The sequence below is a fragment of the Mugil cephalus genome, chromosome 7 (assembly GCF_022458985.1).
Source record: "Mugil cephalus isolate CIBA_MC_2020 chromosome 7, CIBA_Mcephalus_1.1, whole genome shotgun sequence".
NCBI classification, from domain to species: Eukaryota; Metazoa; Chordata; class Actinopteri; order Mugiliformes; family Mugilidae; genus Mugil; species Mugil cephalus.
This window is the reverse complement of record NC_061776.1, coordinates 23,205,617-23,222,518: the sequence shown is the minus strand read 5'-3', so window position 1 is coordinate 23,222,518 and position 16,902 is coordinate 23,205,617. Positions and strand designations below refer to the sequence as shown.

General features: G+C 42.4%; 4 protein-coding genes across 7 annotated transcripts; 3 read left to right on the top strand and 1 right to left on the bottom strand.

The window, feature by feature from the left end:
• The first annotated feature begins 123 nt into the window (after positions 1–123).
• On the top strand, positions 124–2,377 carry LOC125010874 (zona pellucida sperm-binding protein 3-like). Its single transcript, XM_047589768.1, has 9 exons — positions 124–226; positions 307–491; positions 570–673; positions 745–836; positions 902–1,082; positions 1,157–1,262; positions 1,334–1,422; positions 1,896–1,987; positions 2,063–2,377. The coding sequence occupies exons 1-9, from the start codon at positions 160–162 to the stop codon at positions 2,170–2,172; spliced, it is 1,026 nt and encodes a 341-aa protein (XP_047445724.1). The 5' UTR covers positions 124–159; the 3' UTR covers positions 2,173–2,377.
• A 1,320-nt stretch (positions 2,378–3,697) lies between these two features.
• LOC125010879 (zona pellucida sperm-binding protein 3-like) lies at positions 3,698–5,673 on the top strand. 2 transcript variants are annotated; one of them, XR_007113111.1, is made up of 10 exons: positions 3,698–3,849; positions 3,936–4,102; positions 4,169–4,272; positions 4,386–4,474; positions 4,563–4,743; positions 4,826–4,912; positions 5,022–5,107; positions 5,229–5,320; positions 5,393–5,465; positions 5,531–5,673. XR_007113111.1 is itself a non-coding variant. In XM_047589774.1 (10 exons), exons 1-9 carry the CDS (start codon positions 3,783–3,785, stop codon positions 5,446–5,448), a joined length of 948 nt encoding a protein of 315 aa, XP_047445730.1. In that variant the 5' UTR covers positions 3,698–3,782; the 3' UTR covers positions 5,449–5,465; positions 5,531–5,673. The 2 variants fall into 2 exon arrangements, 1 of the variants encoding a protein (XP_047445730.1); XM_047589774.1 differs by having other exon boundaries at positions 4,826–4,931.
• A 725-nt stretch (positions 5,674–6,398) lies between these two features.
• On the top strand, positions 6,399–11,263 carry LOC125010513 (RING finger protein 212B-like). 2 transcript variants are annotated; one of them, XM_047589187.1, is made up of 13 exons: positions 6,399–6,656; positions 7,939–8,062; positions 8,237–8,289; positions 8,410–8,484; positions 8,846–8,952; positions 9,049–9,151; positions 9,241–9,269; positions 9,357–9,397; positions 9,495–9,519; positions 9,611–9,674; positions 10,540–10,591; positions 10,704–10,734; positions 10,848–11,263. In XM_047589187.1, exons 2-13 carry the CDS (start codon positions 7,963–7,965, stop codon positions 10,915–10,917), a joined length of 750 nt encoding a protein of 249 aa, XP_047445143.1. In that variant the 5' UTR covers positions 6,399–6,656; positions 7,939–7,962; the 3' UTR covers positions 10,918–11,263. The 2 variants fall into 2 exon arrangements, with proteins under 2 accessions (XP_047445143.1, XP_047445144.1); XM_047589188.1 differs by lacking the exon at positions 6,399–6,656 and adding an exon at positions 6,761–6,849 and having other exon boundaries at positions 8,375–8,484.
• Positions 11,264–11,308: 45 nt separating this feature from the next.
• On the bottom strand, positions 11,309–16,802 carry homeza (homeobox and leucine zipper encoding a). 2 transcript variants are annotated; one of them, XM_047589184.1, is made up of 3 exons: positions 15,910–16,802; positions 15,079–15,172; positions 11,309–14,681 (listed from the first exon to the last, which is right to left on the bottom strand). In XM_047589184.1, exon 3 carries the CDS (start codon positions 14,652–14,654, stop codon positions 12,648–12,650), a length of 2,007 nt encoding a protein of 668 aa, XP_047445140.1. In that variant the 5' UTR covers positions 14,655–14,681; positions 15,079–15,172; positions 15,910–16,802; the 3' UTR covers positions 11,309–12,647. The 2 variants fall into 2 exon arrangements, with proteins under 2 accessions (XP_047445140.1, XP_047445139.1); XM_047589183.1 differs by having other exon boundaries at positions 14,986–15,172; positions 15,910–16,801.
• Between the last annotated feature and the right edge of the window lie 100 nt (positions 16,803–16,902).

Here is a 16,902-nt window from a genome sequence, read left to right as displayed (position 1 = left end):
GTAAATGATCAGAGAAATGAGAATACACAAAACCAGTGTGGTGGCAGTAGTAACTCTGAAGAAACCAGGCCCTGCTTTCACACAGATGTTGATCATTGAGGTAATTAGGGAGGAAGTCCATAAAGCCCATCAGTTCCAGCAAGTCTCGATCATTTAGTCATGGTGACTCATCTCTACCTAGGTGTCATAATCTTGTCTGTTTTTGCAACAACTGTTGCTAATGCAGGTACTCTTCAAGCATCCATGCAGATGTTTTCAAATTGTTCGGTGTCTTTTTAACAACTAATCATGAGAATGTGCCTGCAGCTATCCAAGTACATTGTGGGGAAGGCTCGGTAGCTGTCACATGGAGGATCAGTGCAGAGTTTGTGCCGCATGCGGCGCGACACTTCCTTGGAAATTGCAAGCCGTCTCACTTAGAGGTTCTGCCGACTGGAGAGGGGAACGTGCTTTTCAACTACAACTTTGCTGACTGCAAATTTAAAAAGCGGGTAAAGTACCTGCAATGTCCAGCCAACAAAACTTCCACACACTTATTCGTTCTAATTACAGATTTTCTTTTTCTGCAGATAAAAGGAAAGTACCTCATCTATCAAAATGAAATGAGTTACAGACCTCATGCAAGGCCTAAACCTGCAGCTTCTGTGCACCACATTGAATGTGTTTATAAAAGGTAAAATATTCTCATGGCTAAAAATAGTCTGAATGTAATGTGAGTTGAAGACAGTGACTGTTGCATTTCAGACCTGACGTATGGGTTCCCCCTTTTTTGAACCCTGGATCAGGCGTTTCTCATGGTCATGGGGGGCTGGTCTTCCATATGGCACTCCTTGATGGTAAGTTCTCACAATACTGAATGAAAAATTGGCATAATCGAAGACTCGTTTACTTTTCCTCTTAGAGCAACTACAGGGCGTAGCGAAAACAAACGTCATCCCCCTGGGCTCGTTCATGCCAATTTGGGCATCAGTGGAGCAGATGTCCCATCAGCCGTTGCTACTGCTCATGGAGGAATGTGTGGCAGCCCCCACAGCCGAGATCCACTCTGGTACCCAGGTTTACCCAATAATTGGCAACAAAGGGTAGGGTTTGGAAAGTGCTTCATCTTCAACCATTGTGGTGGTTGAGGCTAATCAAAGATTTAAATTGATTTTAGGTGTCTTTTCGAAAGCATGAGGGGAAACGCTATGTTCCTCCCTCGGTACCACTCATCTGCAATCACACTCTACCTGCAGTCCTTCAAGTTTAGTCTGGGAGAGGAGGTGAGAGCTCACGTAATAACCACTCTGGAATATATATGTACATTTTTACTTTTGTCTTGTGTCCTCCTCAGGTGTACATCCACTGTAAACTGGTTGCATGGGATCCTGAAGTTCTCGATGAAACCAAGAAAGCGTGTCATTATGTAAAGGAAAATGTGAGGTAATGGTTGCGAAGAGTCCAACAGTGAAATTGCACTGCATTCTGCACCCGGCAGGAATTAATAAAGAAATATGAAAGCAGTGTGGTTAGCTTAGCATAAAAATGGGAAAACTCTATCATACACTCCTGAAGTTGAAATATTTACATAAATTGTAAAGACGGGAGCACTGTCAAATGAAGAAATGATGGTACCAAAGCCTTGTGTAATCTCAAAGTAGCTTTGAAGCACATTTTCACAATGTTGAACTAACCTTGTTTTACTCCAGCATGGTACTTGTGTAAAGTTGTACTTTGCACTAAGTTTTACACAAACCATTTTAAGTTGCAGTCTACTGACTGCACAAGTAAATATATGGCAGAAATGGTTAATTTTGTCTAGAAATGGCTAAATGTAATGCAGGGATGCCACTCTGTATATAAAATATGCATTTGCATCAGCACCAATCATAATCGTGTATTGCTCCTCGTCACAGATGGGAACTACTTGATGATCCGTTCCAGAGTTCTCTCTGCAGCTGTTGTGATTCAACCTGCACGTCTCGGCACAGAAGAGGACTTGAATGGGGTACAGATTCTTTGCCAGTTAATGTGGATGTTTTAAAATTGTGCTTTTTATTTATGAATTTTGGTCAATTTGCAGATTCCCACAGTCTGAGTCACGTGTCTGTGTTGGGACCCCTCATCATTCTGGACCAGTCTGACTTGACTGCCAACAAAACATCGGCTGCTGCAGCAAACTCAAAGGGTTAATGATCAACCCAAGTAGAAGCTCCTTAGACATTTGCTGAATGGACAAGAACTGTAAGGATTTTTGAAGGTGTCCAACATGGAAACATAATGCAGCACAAAGGATAAAGTTTGTTTCTGCAGTGCAAGCTGAAGGAGACTCCTACACAACAGCAACAGATCTCAAACTTCCTGAAATGCATCACAAGGCAATAAACTTGACATTTTATCTGCTTTTGTTGTGGATTATTTTACGCAATTATGAGTTTTCTAAACTTTAGTCTCATTTTAAATGGGTCTTTTGTGACCTCCACAAATATACCAGGTAATTGGCCCCGATACTGCTGCTTTACTCTTGGCACAAGTGCTAATGATCCTCAAACATGTGTTTCGCCAAGTCTTCACACAATGCCTGACTTGAAATACACTAACATTTTGTTGGCTGTTTTAAATCAAATTGACTTTGCTGTTCAAATGCCCCTCAGCATAATTAAGCAATTATTGGGATCCTAAATGAATAAGTTCAGTGTGTTGGTTGTATGAGGATGCTAATGTAGTCAGTGATGGTGGCTGGCATCTCCCCTGTTTGAGGAATCTGGTACAAGTAAATAACTGATGTGTCCAGGGCAGCAGGAACCTACATTTTAAACAATATTGGTTTAAAATGATGCTATAAAGAATATTGCCCCAGGTTCACCTGGCCATTGGCTATGTCGACATTAATGACTTGGTATGGTAATTTGTTACTTGCAGTGGTACATGCCAAAACCACAAGATGACACAAACACACTAATCAGTCAAGGCTGAGGTGTAAGAAACCAAACCACCCACCTCATCTATTCTTTTGCTGAATCCTTCCCTGTTACATATATGCTTAGTATCATTCTGCTTTGAGTCACGACCAAGCTGTCCTTAATATCTAATATGACTATACTGAGGTCACACTGTCACAGACCATATATTTATTCAAATCCTAAGTGGTCCAATCACTACTGAAAATGTCAATGTAATTTTATTTGTCAATCTGGTGATTAAAAGAGCAACACTTTGTGATATATATAGAGTCAGTTTCGTTCTTCAGATTCTTATATTTTGATAAACATAAAATGAATTGTGCAACGACAAGAGTATCAAACTTCAAATGTAACTATTTAGAATGATGTATTCAATGGAGTGTTAGTCTTTATAAATGTGTAATTTTGCTATAATGATACTATCCACAGTGACGCACTTCACACATACTTTGTGTGGCACTTGTTCTCGCAGTACTTAGAGCTGTATTTCCTGCCTGTAATATAACAGGAGGAGTGGAAAAGATAGTTTGATTGTTTTCTGTCCGACTTGTTTCCTGAGCTTAAACTCTGGAATGTCACAAGAATCATAAACATATTTCTTTTTAATGTGCTGCTTCGTAACTTCATTTCTTGAACATGATGACCTGCAAAGTGACTGATCAATTACACCTTCCACACACTAATCAAGTCACACCATACTAGAGGGAATTCTCGTCCTGCTCCAATTCCACTGCAGCTGTAGGGGCAGCCACTGCCCAGGTGAAAGAGGTTTTTCTTGATTGATGTGTTCCGGTCACAGGGAATAAAACCATCCTCAGAGGCAGGAGCAAGCATTTGGTCATGATGGCGCTCTTTTTGTGTTGTGTGCTACTTTTGAGCTTGGCAGTGGTGATGTCAGTAAATGCAGGTAATGATGTTTTTAATGTGAGGATGGCGTCTATCATGCGCACTGTAAGAGTAGAAATTTGAGTCCCTCGTGTTGTATCACCACAGACATGAAACTGGACTGCAAGTCTGATTTTGTGACGTTGGTGTGGACGGAGAGCGAATCGGAGGCAGACACTTCCTTGTTCCGTCTGGGCAGCTGCTTGCCCACTAGCCTCACACCTACTCAGGCCGTTTTCAGCGTGAACCTCAATGATTGTGACTTCAGGAGATTGGTGAGTCACTCAGACCTGCGCTTAAATGATGTTCGCATTATGTTGGTGAACACTTGTCTCCTGTAGGTTTCTGGGAATCAACTGATTTACACCAACGATCTGATCTACATTTCCTCTCCTGATTCTGTCATACGTCCCTACGCTCACCCAGTAGTCTGTGCTTATGAGAGGTGGGGATTCATTTTATGACCTGTTAAGAAGAAAATAATCAAAAGGGATCATGCAGTCAAACATCTGTAGATGTGTTTGAATATCAGCTGAGATTAAGTGTTGTTTTGTGCAGACCCAAGGATTGGTACCCTCTGATTTATGACCCGGAGTTTAATACCTATGGCCAAGAAGATCTCGTGTTTAATTTTGGAATAATGAACGGTAGGTGGCAAAAAATAATTACATCACTAGAAATGGCAGCATTCCCACGTTGACTCCTATATTCACTGATCTGTACTTGTGGTTCTAGCCGACTTCTCAGGCCCTGCTGAATCCACCAGTTTTCCTCTGGGCTCCATCATTCCCATCATGGCTAGCGTGGAGCAGCAGTCTCATCAGCCTCTCCTGCTGCTTCTTGAGGAATGCGTCGCTTCCAGTACTCCCCAGCTGCTGCCTGAAAGCAACATATACCCCATCATCACCAATAAGGGGTACTCCTCTTACATCGGCTACTAGCATCAGCTTACAGGTTTCGTTTGGCCATTCAGTAAAATGCTCCGTTTCTCTATACAGATGTCTTGTAGATAGTAAAGTGACACGGTCAAAATTCGAACCGCGGCAAAGACCGTCAGAGATCCATCTGTCCCTTCAAGCCTTTAGGTTTGCTCAGCAAAATGAAGTAAATAAACACCTACTAATTCATGATCAGATGTGAGACATCAATTGGGGATTCAAACACGTAAATACTGGAATATTGTTCATCCAACAGGTATACATCCACTGCAACCTTGTGGCTTGGGACCCCAATGGTCTTGACAACACGAAGAAGGCCTGTCAATATGTCAAAGATAAGGGGTAAAAGACATAATTTGATTTTGTTTTTTTTGTATGTAGAGAATCAAGCCCTATAGATATTCCTTTGTCCAATCAGTAGCAGAGCTTGAATCTTCTCTAATCACTGATTCTCTCATATCAGCTGGGAGCTTCTGGACGACCCTGCTTATAGTGGTTTGTGCAATTGCTGTGACTCCAGCTGCGGATCCAGGAAAACAAGGAGCGCATCATTAAGTATGTATTTGCAGAATGTCTGCTATGATAAAGGGGTATCATTGTTTTGATCTAAAACTTTTTTGTGTGTAGGAACAGACAGAGTACAGAACGCTGTCCTCGGGCCACTTGCCATCACTGATTCCTGAAATATCATCAGATGAAGGTGAGAAACTGAACTATAAGTAGACCTCTATATAATATACAACTTAAACTCTTTGTTCCAAACAGGAATGGATCCATAAAATGGTCTGGCTCCTTCATCTGACTTGGGTTTTTATTCTGGGTTATGCAAGCTTCTGGGAGCTTAGTTGCCTGCTTGGCTTTGCATTTCAGATCTGTGGCCATTAAAGATTTATCTGAATCACTTTGAATCCGAGTGGTTTTTATATTCACAGATGTACCCATCTGGAAGATGTAATTAGAAGGATGAACTCCGTTTCAGTACTGATGTAAACAAGACCTGTTTAACTTGGCTTTTTATGCATATTTGTGGTTAGACTGTGAAGCGAGGGATTACTCGAATCTATGCAACAAGTCCAGTCGTGAAATGTCCTCTCTACTGAATATTCCAGGCAACTGTCAGTGGTTTTATAACAAAGTGGAAACAATTGGTAATGGCGGCAACTCGACTACAAAATGTCAGGCCACGTAAAATGACGAGTGTGGTCTTTCAAAGTTTTCAACTTTGAATGTCTAGTGACGATATCCACGCTTTGGATTATAGTTTTTTTTTTTAAAAACAACAAAGTTTGACGAAATCCTGACCTTAACCTGATGGAACAGCTTAAGGATGAATTGGAGTAAAGGCTGTGATCCAGGCTTTCTTTTCCAGCATCAGCACCTGACCTCATAAAGGCATTTCTGGAACAATGGTCAAAAATTCCCATAATTTCCCTTGTGGAAAGCCTTCCAAGAGGAATCTGTTATAGCTGCAAATGGTGGGATGACGTCATATTAAACAATGTGGATTAAGAATGGGATGTCAAAAATTCATATTCCTGTAAAGATAGGTCGGGGAGTAATTTTTGCAACGTAGTGTAGCTATAAAGAGCAGGTTGTGATGGTCTGCAGTGCGCAGGTGTCGTTGGGTTGTGGAAGCCCATGCATGACCTGTAAATTGTTCATCAGATTAAATCTGAAAAGGAATGAACAAAACTCTATCTCAAATCTATATCTGTGAATGGTGTGTATTAAAACTGGTTCTAAAGCTTTATTCCAACTAAATTTAAAAGCTGACATTTTGAGAGCGCGTTAACGCGGACGTCTCCTACGTCACACCGCGCCACCAATCAGAAGAGAGAACGGGACTCGCGAGCTGGAACTGTTGAGCCGACTCTTCTCTGACCAGAGCAAGGTAATGTTAAGAAAACTAAAGGGAGGACGAGAACACACGAAACAAAGTGTAATGATGGATTTTACCTATTGTCTTTTTTTTCTTTCTTTCTTTTTGTCAGTGTCCAGCGTCTGAACTATTTTGTCCGGAGAAACAAAACTCTACAATTTCGGCTAGCCGGCTAACGGTTTTCGCTGCTTTCCATTTTAAATAAGTAACGTGATTTCCACCCTCTGCTCGTAGTTTTGTGCTAAAGCTGTTAATGGGGCACAATGTCTTGTACGTAACTCACTGTGGAGGAAACGTTAATGTTTTTGGTTATGTAGAGCCAATTATGAAAATGTACTGCTCAGTTCAGGCACTTTTTAACAGCCTCCCTGGGGAGTCTGATCACTAGTGAGACACCAAGTACACGTGAGAAAAGGCCACCTACTAAAACACGAGAAGTTTTGCCTCACTCAGGGAAAAAAGACAACAAAAACACGCAACCACTGTTGGAAAAAGCACTATAAATTATGTCTGTTTATTAGTAAGGAGAATCTTTTAAAATGTCCTTGTAGCTGTAAACTGACCAAACATGAAATGGATCAATGATTAACAAATAAAAGCATTTAATGAGTACACAAGTTTGAGTCTGTTTTCAAATAACATGAGCACATCGTATGCGATTGATGCCATTGTGTTGTGAATTTCCTTGATCACCGGTGTCTTTATTTAGCTGTATTACAGGAGATTATGGTGCATATGAAAACTTCCAGGGTTTCGTGCAGGTCTCTAAAATGAGATTAATAAATAACATAACGTGTTTGTTTTTGTCATGATGCACAAACACACACACACAAAACGCTGTTCTTGGTTCTGAAACGGTGGTAATGATCCATTAGACATGGCAACCCCCAGATGATGCCTGTGTTTATTTGCATGCGGGGTGTGAAATCCTTGTGATAGGCTTGCCCAGGATGGATGTTAATGGAGGGTCTATAGAGAACCTCTACAGTTTCTGGAAGCCAACATTTGGAACCTGACTTCAGTGATGGTGATGTTCTCCCACTTAGCCGCAGAGCAAACATGTGGCCTTTAACTGATGTTAATGGGTAATTGGGCAAAAAGGTGAAAAGCTGTTGAATGAAGCACAAACAGTTGCAGCTCAAGGTAGTTTTCTGAAATATATGTATATATTATAACACTATTCAAAAGCCATTAAATATTTCAAGACCATAGTACAGAAAAGATCAGTGAGTTATGCACATCCTTTAAAATTTAATCCTAATCATATGTGTTGTGATTTTGTGTTCATTTGCAGAAAGGGAAACACACAGTGTTAAACATGGACTGGTTCCATTGCAACCAGTGCTTCACAAAAACAGGGTTGAAGTTTGCTGTGTCCAGCTGTGGCCACATCTGCTGTGAAGCGTGCATTCAATCTAGTGAGAGAACTGTATTCTTTATTTATACAGTATATTAGAAATAAACAGTTGTCACTTGTATACTGAATATGATCTAAGCTACTTGCTTAGTTAAATAACTTCTACATTATGACTACAATCATGATTGTTTTTTATTGAGCAGATCTTTATTTTGTATTTGCGATCGTTCCTCAGAGCAGTGTGGCGTATGTGGCTCCAGCTGCAGCTATCTGCCCATCACAGACACGGTTGGTGCACTTTACGTATCGACTGTCCGACACCACCACCAACATGAGATGATTTTATTTATTTATTTTTATTTTTTTTACACAGCCAATGCTTTAAATCTGGACTCATTTCTACCTCAGATGAATCCACGGGAAAAAGTGTTTTTCAAGGAGCCAGTGAAGATCATCCAGTCACAGCTGGGACACATATCACAGGTGTGTCTCATCTTAGCAGCATGCAAGTTTGTATTTGTTTAATAGGGAATGAAGGTGAATGAGTATCAATATAAGAATACAGAGATGTAAATATGGGTGATTTGAGCAAAAATGCCAACTCGCACCAGCCCTTTCCTCTGTTCTTCTTCATATTTATGTATGGCAGGAAGTTAAATGTCAGAGCAGTCAGATAATATTGAGTCAGTGTGTCATTCAAGGGGGGATTGGGAAATTAAATGCATCGCGTTAACGGTAGGTCGTTTGGGAATCTGAGCTATTATACGTTAACCTAAGATGACTTATGGAATTTATGGATTTTGACTGGAATAATATTTGATAGCAGCGTCTTCCTGCTCCTCAGATTGCAATTTTTCAGCGCGCACAGATGGAGAAAGTCACAGCACACTTCAAGCGTAGGTCTGCAGAACTGGAAAGGCGTCTGAAGGAAGTCTCCGAGCAGAGTCACAGGTGACTTTAATATACGTTATCGCTCCTTTGTCGCTGTATAAATAAACACCCCGTCTGCAACGCCTTTTTATTTTTTTCTACGTTTGTCATAACAAGGCAAATCTCAGAGCTGAAAAGAGAGAACGCCGACTTAAAGAAACAGCTGTCAGAGCTGAAAAGAGAAACTGAAGATTTAAAAAGGCCGCTTTCTCAGAGGAGGGTAAGTTCACTTAGGTCTACAAAAAAAAATGATAAAATGGGTTCACTCTTAAAAAAAATCTTACAAAAATCTAACTTTCTGTGCCACAGGTTTCTCCAGGACACTTTCAAACTGAGGGGTAAAAAGCAGTTTACCCGTCTGAAAACAAACTTTTGCATATTAGTCTTTAAATGATCCATTCATAGTTCATCTCTGTCTCTCACAGCAGTCAGAGGATGTCACTACCTGTGGCTGTCACCTCCCCAGGTAACCACAGAGAATTATATTGAACTGTGAGTTTTCAGTACTGTTGTAATAGTTCTTATTTAACATTGATGTGTGTCTGCGTGATTTCTTTTAACAGTTACGCCTCGCTCAAGACCTATGAGGTATACATCATGTTGTCTATGGGATTACGATCATGTGTTCCAGTTGACTGCAGTCTTGACATCACATCAAAACTTAAATATGTTGTCACAGTTATATAGGGTCAGCAGAATCCCAGAGGTGGCCCAGAGAGCGGGGTCCTAGTCTGCCTCTCACTGTGAGTCTCCTCTAAATTCACTCAATTTACTGTTTTTGACCGAAATGAACCAATGCAATGCCACTCAAAACCAAAGTGACACACTGCAGAGAAAAATACTACAAATAAAAAACATACCCCTGAATTAATACGCAGTCGAAGCACCCTTTGGATATATTAAATCCTGTTCAGATAAGGGCATTAGCTTGGCATGGGTTGTCTAGAGAGTACTTTCCCTCTCTTCTTTCTAAAACCATTCCATTGTTTTTAGATTGGGAGGGGAAACTCCTGTGCACTGTCCTCTTCAGGGTTTCTTAAGACTGAAGTCGGGTTCCACCTAAGGTTTTGTTCCTGAAACGTATCACTTTGGTGGTACGTGGCATTGCACAGGATGATGCATTTCTTAGATTTCAAAAAAAAAATCCATATTAACAGGCGTGAAGTCTTTTTAAATGCACAGTTAATGTGTTCTTTTTCAGCAACGTTGACAATTAATTTGGCAAAGCTAAACTCTTAGCTCAAGTCGCTCTTATCTGAGCTTTCCAGAAAGTTAATCTAATCTGCAACTCGCTGTCTTCCTTTGTGGATAAAGTTTCCCATTGAAGATAATATCTCCCATCAAACTGAGTGACCGATTGAAGACTGGTAGATGTGGTCCAGTCCTCTGGGAATGGGACTTAATAATGTGTCTGGTCAAACTATTATTTTAAATGCCAAGAATGCATATTCATCAACTCAATCTCAAATTTATGCACTGAATCCTTGACATTATTAATGGAACATTTAAATATCAAGTAAAGACTTTCTCGCTAAAAACTGAGTACGAGTTTCTAAAGATTTTGAATTATTTTCTTTACATGAAACGCTTTGACCCGTTTGTTTTCAGACTCCTGGATCAGCCACCTCTATTTCCAGCCACAGTTCTCTTCATGGACACAGTAAGTATGGCTGCAAACTCAAGCTTGTACCTCTGCCATGGCTGCTGGGATTAAATAGGTGACATTGCTTCAACAAATTAAAAACTGAATGCATTCTTTCTGCCTTGCAAAGGAACGCCCACATCCTTAAACACACCTACGAGGTGAGAAATGCATTGTGAACAACCTCTGCCGTGAATAATTGTCCTGCTCGTAAATACTTCTCATGAGAAGATCTTCTCACGTAACTGAGTCGGTCCTTTTCTGTCATCCTCAGAGCGCAGACTTCTAATGCTTTCCAGTTCCAGTTTCTAAGTGGATTATCAATACAGTCACCCAGGCACTAATTAAAAGGACGCCTGCTCTTCTGAGGACATGTTGTTTGTTGAGAGGTCGACAGTCATAAATCTGTTCATCGCATTCTTGTAGCAGATGCAACTTTTTGAGTCTTATTGTTTGCCTGGAAACTGAACCCTGTCTTGATGTAAGGTTGTTTTAATATACACGGATGTTCAGTTGATAACAGCATGTTGTTCTTCTGCTTTGTGGTTATCACTCTCGTTCTGGGGATGTATTTCAGCGGTTTCCTCTAAAAAGCATTTCTACAGATTCACTTTACAGCCACTTGCATATTTTTCCTGCTCTCATGACAGAATTTGCACAAGTTAAAAATAAATGTAATCTCTCTTATCAGCTGGGTTCTTTCTAGTGGACTAAAATAACTGCATGCATACACGGTTTTAAAGGCAAATCTTTTACTGGTTTCCAGTGACACAATTGTGCAAATGAGAAGTTTTTCAAACAGAGAAAAAAAAAAAAAAAAAAATTACATTGAAAACATCTGCAAAGGAAGACACTACGTTATGGACATTTCCACACGACATGACACTCGAATTAGCTTTTCATGACTAAACAGGAAGACAGAACAAAATGTTGAACACTGCTTTGTCAAATTTCTGGCGACCTAATCTTTGTCCAGACAATTTCTAAGGAACTCAACTCTCACTCCATTAAAAACCCACTTCAACCTCTGTAGGTCAACTACGAAAAGTACTTTAGAGTGTGGAGTTCTTAAAACACAGCAATGTAGGAAATAACTAATAAATACAAGAACCGATAACCTCAACGTATAATTGTGCTATATTTCACAATGTGAGTTGACAGACATAATTGTATTTTTTCTTTGGATTTGAATCCTACTTATACAATATGTGGACCTCCATCAGTTAACTTAACCTAGTTCATCTATATTATAAAGCATGAAGTCACACCCTAGACCTATTAAGACAAAAATACTGACTGAATCACATCTTCATAATGTCAGATGATGGATGTGGTTGCTGCTTCTTAGTACTGGTAACCTTTCTGGTTACAGTGGTGCAGTTGAATGCAAATGGCTATTGAAATAGTAAGTCAAGTATTACAGCACAAAGTTTAAAAGGGAACAAGGGAATGTATTTCAGAAATGTTGTAGATATTACATGTAACTGCATTTTCTGTACCATCCTTTTCTTCTGAAAAGCATGATCGTAGGTTGCAGGTTTTGTGAAATAGTTGGACTTAATCAACATAATGGCAGCAGGCTCTAAAACCAAAGTGCAATATGTCCAGTGTGCATTTCATGACAAAGAATTATTGGCTGTAAAGGAATGATTACACACAGTGATCAGTCAACAAATTCAATGTAGACATTTTTTTTTTCTGGAGCAGTCAATCATCTGCTCATCAGCCAGGTACCAAAAGTACAAGCAGTTTAAATTATACTGCCACAATAGCATACTAAAAAAAAAAAATCTGTAGTAGTGATATCTAGACAAAAGCAATAAGCTAAAAAAATATAGCATACCAGTGTACAAATTACTGTCCTATTTAGAGCAACACATGCAGAACAATTATAATTCAAGTCCAAATATATTAGGATAAGCAAGGAATGCAGCATATATAAAAACACAAACCTCACTTTGGGCTTGAACTAGGAAGACTAGATGTTACAAACCTGCCTCAGTTAAAGCAATATAAACCCAGGTAATAGTTATGCTCGTTGGTGCACAAGATGTGAGAAGTCCTTCACCAACTTTTAGAAATGTTCTGAAGTCTCAACGTGTTCTTGGTCGTTCTCCCCAACATCCTGAGCTGCAAACCAATCTCTCACCTGCTGGTAGCTCATTCTCGATTTCTTGCATAGAGTGTCAAGGTCTTTTTCGTGAAGTGTGCCTGTTGAAAGGTAATATGCTGCCAAGGGCTGGAGATCGGGGGAATCTGTACTTCTGCCGTTCGCTTGAGCTTTTCTTTTGCGACTCCCGCCGGGCCGAGTGGACGTCCCACCTCCGTTCGTCACGCCGCTGCTGCTTTGCTGGAGGGCGAGCTCCGCCATGAACTGGTCGCGGACCCCCTTCACCCAGCGCAGCTGGCCGTTTTTGACGGCGTACCGCGTGTCGCCGAACCACTGGATGACATCGGCCCGGGGTAAACCTGTAAGCTTGACAAGTTCAGTGTAATCTTCACTCTTGGGCCACTGGCAACGCAAGAAGTGCTGCTTTAATACATCCAACTGCTCCTTGGTCTTTCTGGGTCGCCCCGCAGGAGTGAGGGGGGAGAATGCGGATGTGGACGTAGAAGCCCCTGAGAAGCTCACTGGTGTTTGTGAGGGACTGGTTTTGGCTGAGTAGGCGGACTTCTTTGATGTGCTGGTTCTGTTTGAAAGTGGCTTACTAGGTGAGGCAGTCAGTGGCGGGCTGCCGGAGGGGGAAGAATAGGGAGAGGATTTTAATACACTCGACGGTTCCTGGGGGACGTCTGCCTCAGCCTTGCAGGTCTTGGTCAGCTGTAAGGGTACTTCTTCACTTTGTTCCTCATCTTTAAAACTGTCCCCGTCACCAGAAAGTTCCTCCACAACGTCACCCTCTTGAGTGTCAGGGACCCTGTCCCCGAATGCTTCCAGGCTGTTTGTCAAAAAGGTCTGAAAGAAATGCGAATTTCTAATCCCATTGCTGCGCGCTGCCTCGAGGCCTTTTGCCCCGTTCAGCTGACGAGTCTTCTGGGTAATAAGAGGAAGAGGTTGTGGATCGTGTTTACTTACTACGACGCTGTGGTGAGAATAGGACTGGGCTGCTGCCAGGCTGCCTCGACCAACTCGTAACTGATAACGACTGTCGCTGAACCATTTACGTATGTCGTTACGGCTCAGTCCGGTCTCTTCCTGCAAACGTCTGAGCTCTGCTTCAGCGGGCCAGTTCTCCCTCAGAAAACTTTTGCGAAGGGCAGCTAGCTGAACTTTGGACTTTTTGTAGCGTCCATGACGGTGCTGTCGCGTAGACGAGTCAGAAAGGTCAAGGGAGACATCAGTCGCTGTGCTAGTTGGTTGGTCTGCTGGTGGGCGGTAGAAGTAAGAATCCTGAGGAGGTGGGAGGGTGGAACTGAAACACGGGGCACTAGTTTTGGCTGGTTTATATGAATCTGGTGATTCACACTTTGGTGTTTTCTTGTGGGGGATGAGGCTCGACAAAGCAGCTTCCTCTTCATTGGTTTCCTTGTCGTCAATTACCAGCTGCTCAAAACTTTTGCTCTTGGTCTTCGCGGCGGCTTCTTCATTTGTTTCCGCAGTGTCTTCATAAATCTCAGGAACAGCCAGCTTCCTTCGTGTCTCCTCGATCTCCTCCGAGGACCAGCTAATACCATATTTGATTCTCTGCACCATAAACCACACTTTTACTTTGTCCAGGGGCAAGGCACATGCCCGAGCCAGGGCACTGACCTCGTGAGATGATGGGTACGGAAATAAGTTAAAAGCCTGGACCAGCTCTGGGATCGTGTCAAGTTCACGGGTCTGATCAGACTGTGTCCACACCAGTTTGAGTCCCTCCGACACCAGAGGAAGACACACGACAGAGTTGTTGTTGGTGGTGAAACTCGGCCCACCGCTTGTGTTACTTTCAGCCGAGCTGGCAGAATGGCACAAATCTTTGGAGGAGCGTTCAGCTTCAAGCTTTGCTTCACATTCTGTCTTCGTCACCTTCCCTTGTAAGGGCTCCTTCAGGCCCACAAGAAGTCCGTTCCGGCCATTATGTTCAGTGTATGTTGCCATCTGGGCTATCAAAATAGGTTCCTTCCCCTAGAGGAGAAACAAAAGCAGTGATTTAGTTGTTGTTTTTTTTAGGTAGTCTCAACTGTTTTAACATCACAGATAAGGTGACTACAAAGAAAAGGACAGTTTCTTCCTAAGTGTACGCATGCTAATGTTTTAGGAACTTTCCGTTCTCATTCATTCTCAGAGTCAATTATCTGACAGCTGTCTCCCCTCCTCTCCCTCCCCTCCCTCCCTACGTTGCTCTCCTCACTCTGAAATCTCAATGAAACTGGTTGTATACCCTGCCCAGACTGGGCCTCCCCTCCCCCAAAAAAGTGTGGCGACTGACTTTTGTTTTGCGCGAGTTGGGGGATTGGTCGCAAAGGGTGGGAGCAGAAGGAACGGGCATCCATGAGAAATCCATCACAGTCTACTTTCTCACCCCTTCCCAGTCAGGCTTTGTTCCACTTCCAAGTTCTCGGTCCTGAAAGATAAGTGTGTAGCCTCTTCACAAAGGCAGATACCACAACAGAAACCTGTGGCCAGGGAAAATAAGATGAATTAGTCATACTCGAGCCTAAGCACCCACAGTATTAAACAGCAATCAAACATCCTGCATTGTGAGAAGTGGGTTGAAAAGTTGAAACCTATACAGATTAGTTTGATTTCAAGCAACAGGTGTTAGGCCGTCACTCCAACACATCACAACAGGTAGACTATTTGAAGGCTACATTTAAGGCACTGAGATTCAGACTAACTTAAAGGACGGTGTTGGACAGATTTCTCCTCAGTGCTCTGATCAGGGGTTTGAAGTTGTATTTTGAAAAGCCCCAATGGCTACTATGTGCTCCTTATTTTGGAGGAGCTATTCCTTATTTGGAACAGAGGAAATGTTGCGCATTTAGTTGGAGGTTAGGCCAGGGATGGGGATTTGGGTCGCTTGAAGGTTCAAGTGTGACACAAACATGAGCTAACTATTATGAAATCAGTGTTATTAGTCACTGGTGACACACTGAACCCACAGAGGGATGAGACCCTGCGGTCACCCCCACTGTGGGTTTGATGTTTCACTTCGAGACGGAGTCTTCAGGCTGGATAACGCTGCGTCTTTGTGTTCTCGTAACAAACCGCTCTCAAAGTTGTCCACGGTACCAGTCACAATAGCAGTCCAGAGTCTCCCCCCCATTATGGCGTACTAACTAAAACGGTCCACACCGCACAGGCGCACTTCGCAGCCAGACACGCTTGAGCGAAAACACAAAAATAAACTTACCGAAAAGGTCCAAGCAGCCTTTTATCCCTGAGGTCCGTCTGAGCGAAAGGAAAACCGAGGAAAGCCAGAGTTTCCTCGGCACCGCTGCGCTTTTTTTTTTTTTTTTAACGGCCGAAGTTTCGAGGGAGACCGGGGGGTGGGGGGCAGACAATACCGTCCGCCTGTTTGTTTGACCCTCGTCTTATTTACCAAGCGTCTCCACGGATTACCGTCGGGATACAAAGATGCGACGCGACCAAGTTTGTCGCCCGTCTGAGGAGTTGGAGTCGTCGGCTGATTCCTGCCCGAGGTGGCACAGATCTCCAGTCCGAGTCTGAATCCGAGTCGCCGTTAGATCGTCCCCCCTCCGTCCGCCCGTTGTTGCTTTTGTTCTTTTAACTGAGAAGTGTTTTCCCCCTGTCCGGCCAGATCGAGACGAGGCGGAGCCGAGGACCAGGAAGCCCAGAAGGCCCCAGCTCTCCCACAGTGACGGCGGGGTGGTGGGTGTGCCACTCTGAGGCGAGCAGGCCGTGGATTGGAGGGATGGGGCGCCTGTATAATAAATCCCTGGCAGTAGGCTGAACGCTTTGAGCCACCCACCAGCTCCCCCTGTGCAGGGGTGACAAACATCTGAGAGGATTTTTCAACAAAAATCCCCATCTTGATAAATTGAGAAAAAAAAATCCCATTCGCTCACTAGTCTGAGAGGATTAAATGTCAGATATTTTCTAAGGAACTCCCCGCGCAATCACTGGATCAAACTTTAAGAGCTCCAGATCAAAACCATCCAGGACTCGTGAACATCTCGTCTCAGTCATCTCAGCAGAGCCAAGAAAGTTTCTGTCTAAATGGATAACCTTTAGGCCAAACAAATGTATTCCCCTGTGAAAATTTTATCCCCGGCTGAATAGAGAGGGCAACAAAACGGTCAATTCCACTTAAAGGGAAATAAAATTGGATATTTCATTGAACATTTAAGGCAATAATTTTTTTTAAAAAAAACAACAAATAATT

Coding starts and splice junctions, on each gene's coding strand:
- LOC125010874 (XM_047589768.1), top strand. CDS start 160: ATGGTGACTCATCTCTACCTAGGTGTCATAATCTTGTCTGTTTTTGCA. Junction 674..744: donor ATTGAATGTGTTTATAAAAG/GTAAAATATTCT, acceptor GTTGCATTTCAG/ACCTGACGTATGGGTTCCCC. Junction 1,423..1,895: donor TATGTAAAGGAAAATGTGAG/GTAATGGTTGCG, acceptor TCCTCGTCACAG/ATGGGAACTACTTGATGATC.
- LOC125010879 (XM_047589774.1), top strand. CDS start 3,783: ATGATGGCGCTCTTTTTGTGTTGTGTGCTACTTTTGAGCTTGGCAGTG. Junction 4,273..4,385: donor GTAGTCTGTGCTTATGAGAG/GTGGGGATTCAT, acceptor TGTTTTGTGCAG/ACCCAAGGATTGGTACCCTC. Junction 5,108..5,228: donor CAATATGTCAAAGATAAGGG/GTAAAAGACATA, acceptor CTCTCATATCAG/CTGGGAGCTTCTGGACGACC.
- LOC125010513 (XM_047589187.1), top strand. CDS start 7,963: ATGGACTGGTTCCATTGCAACCAGTGCTTCACAAAAACAGGGTTGAAG. Junction 8,953..9,048: donor GTCTCCGAGCAGAGTCACAG/GTGACTTTAATA, acceptor TGTCATAACAAG/GCAAATCTCAGAGCTGAAAA. Junction 9,675..10,539: donor GTCCTAGTCTGCCTCTCACT/GTGAGTCTCCTC, acceptor GTTTGTTTTCAG/ACTCCTGGATCAGCCACCTC.
- homeza (XM_047589183.1), bottom strand. CDS start 15,060: ATGGATTTCTCATGGATGCCCGTTCCTTCTGCTCCCACCCTTTGCGAC. Junction 14,682..14,985: donor CCAACTCGCGCAAAACAAAA/GTCAGTCGCCAC, acceptor TTTCTCCTCTAG/GGGAAGGAACCTATTTTGAT.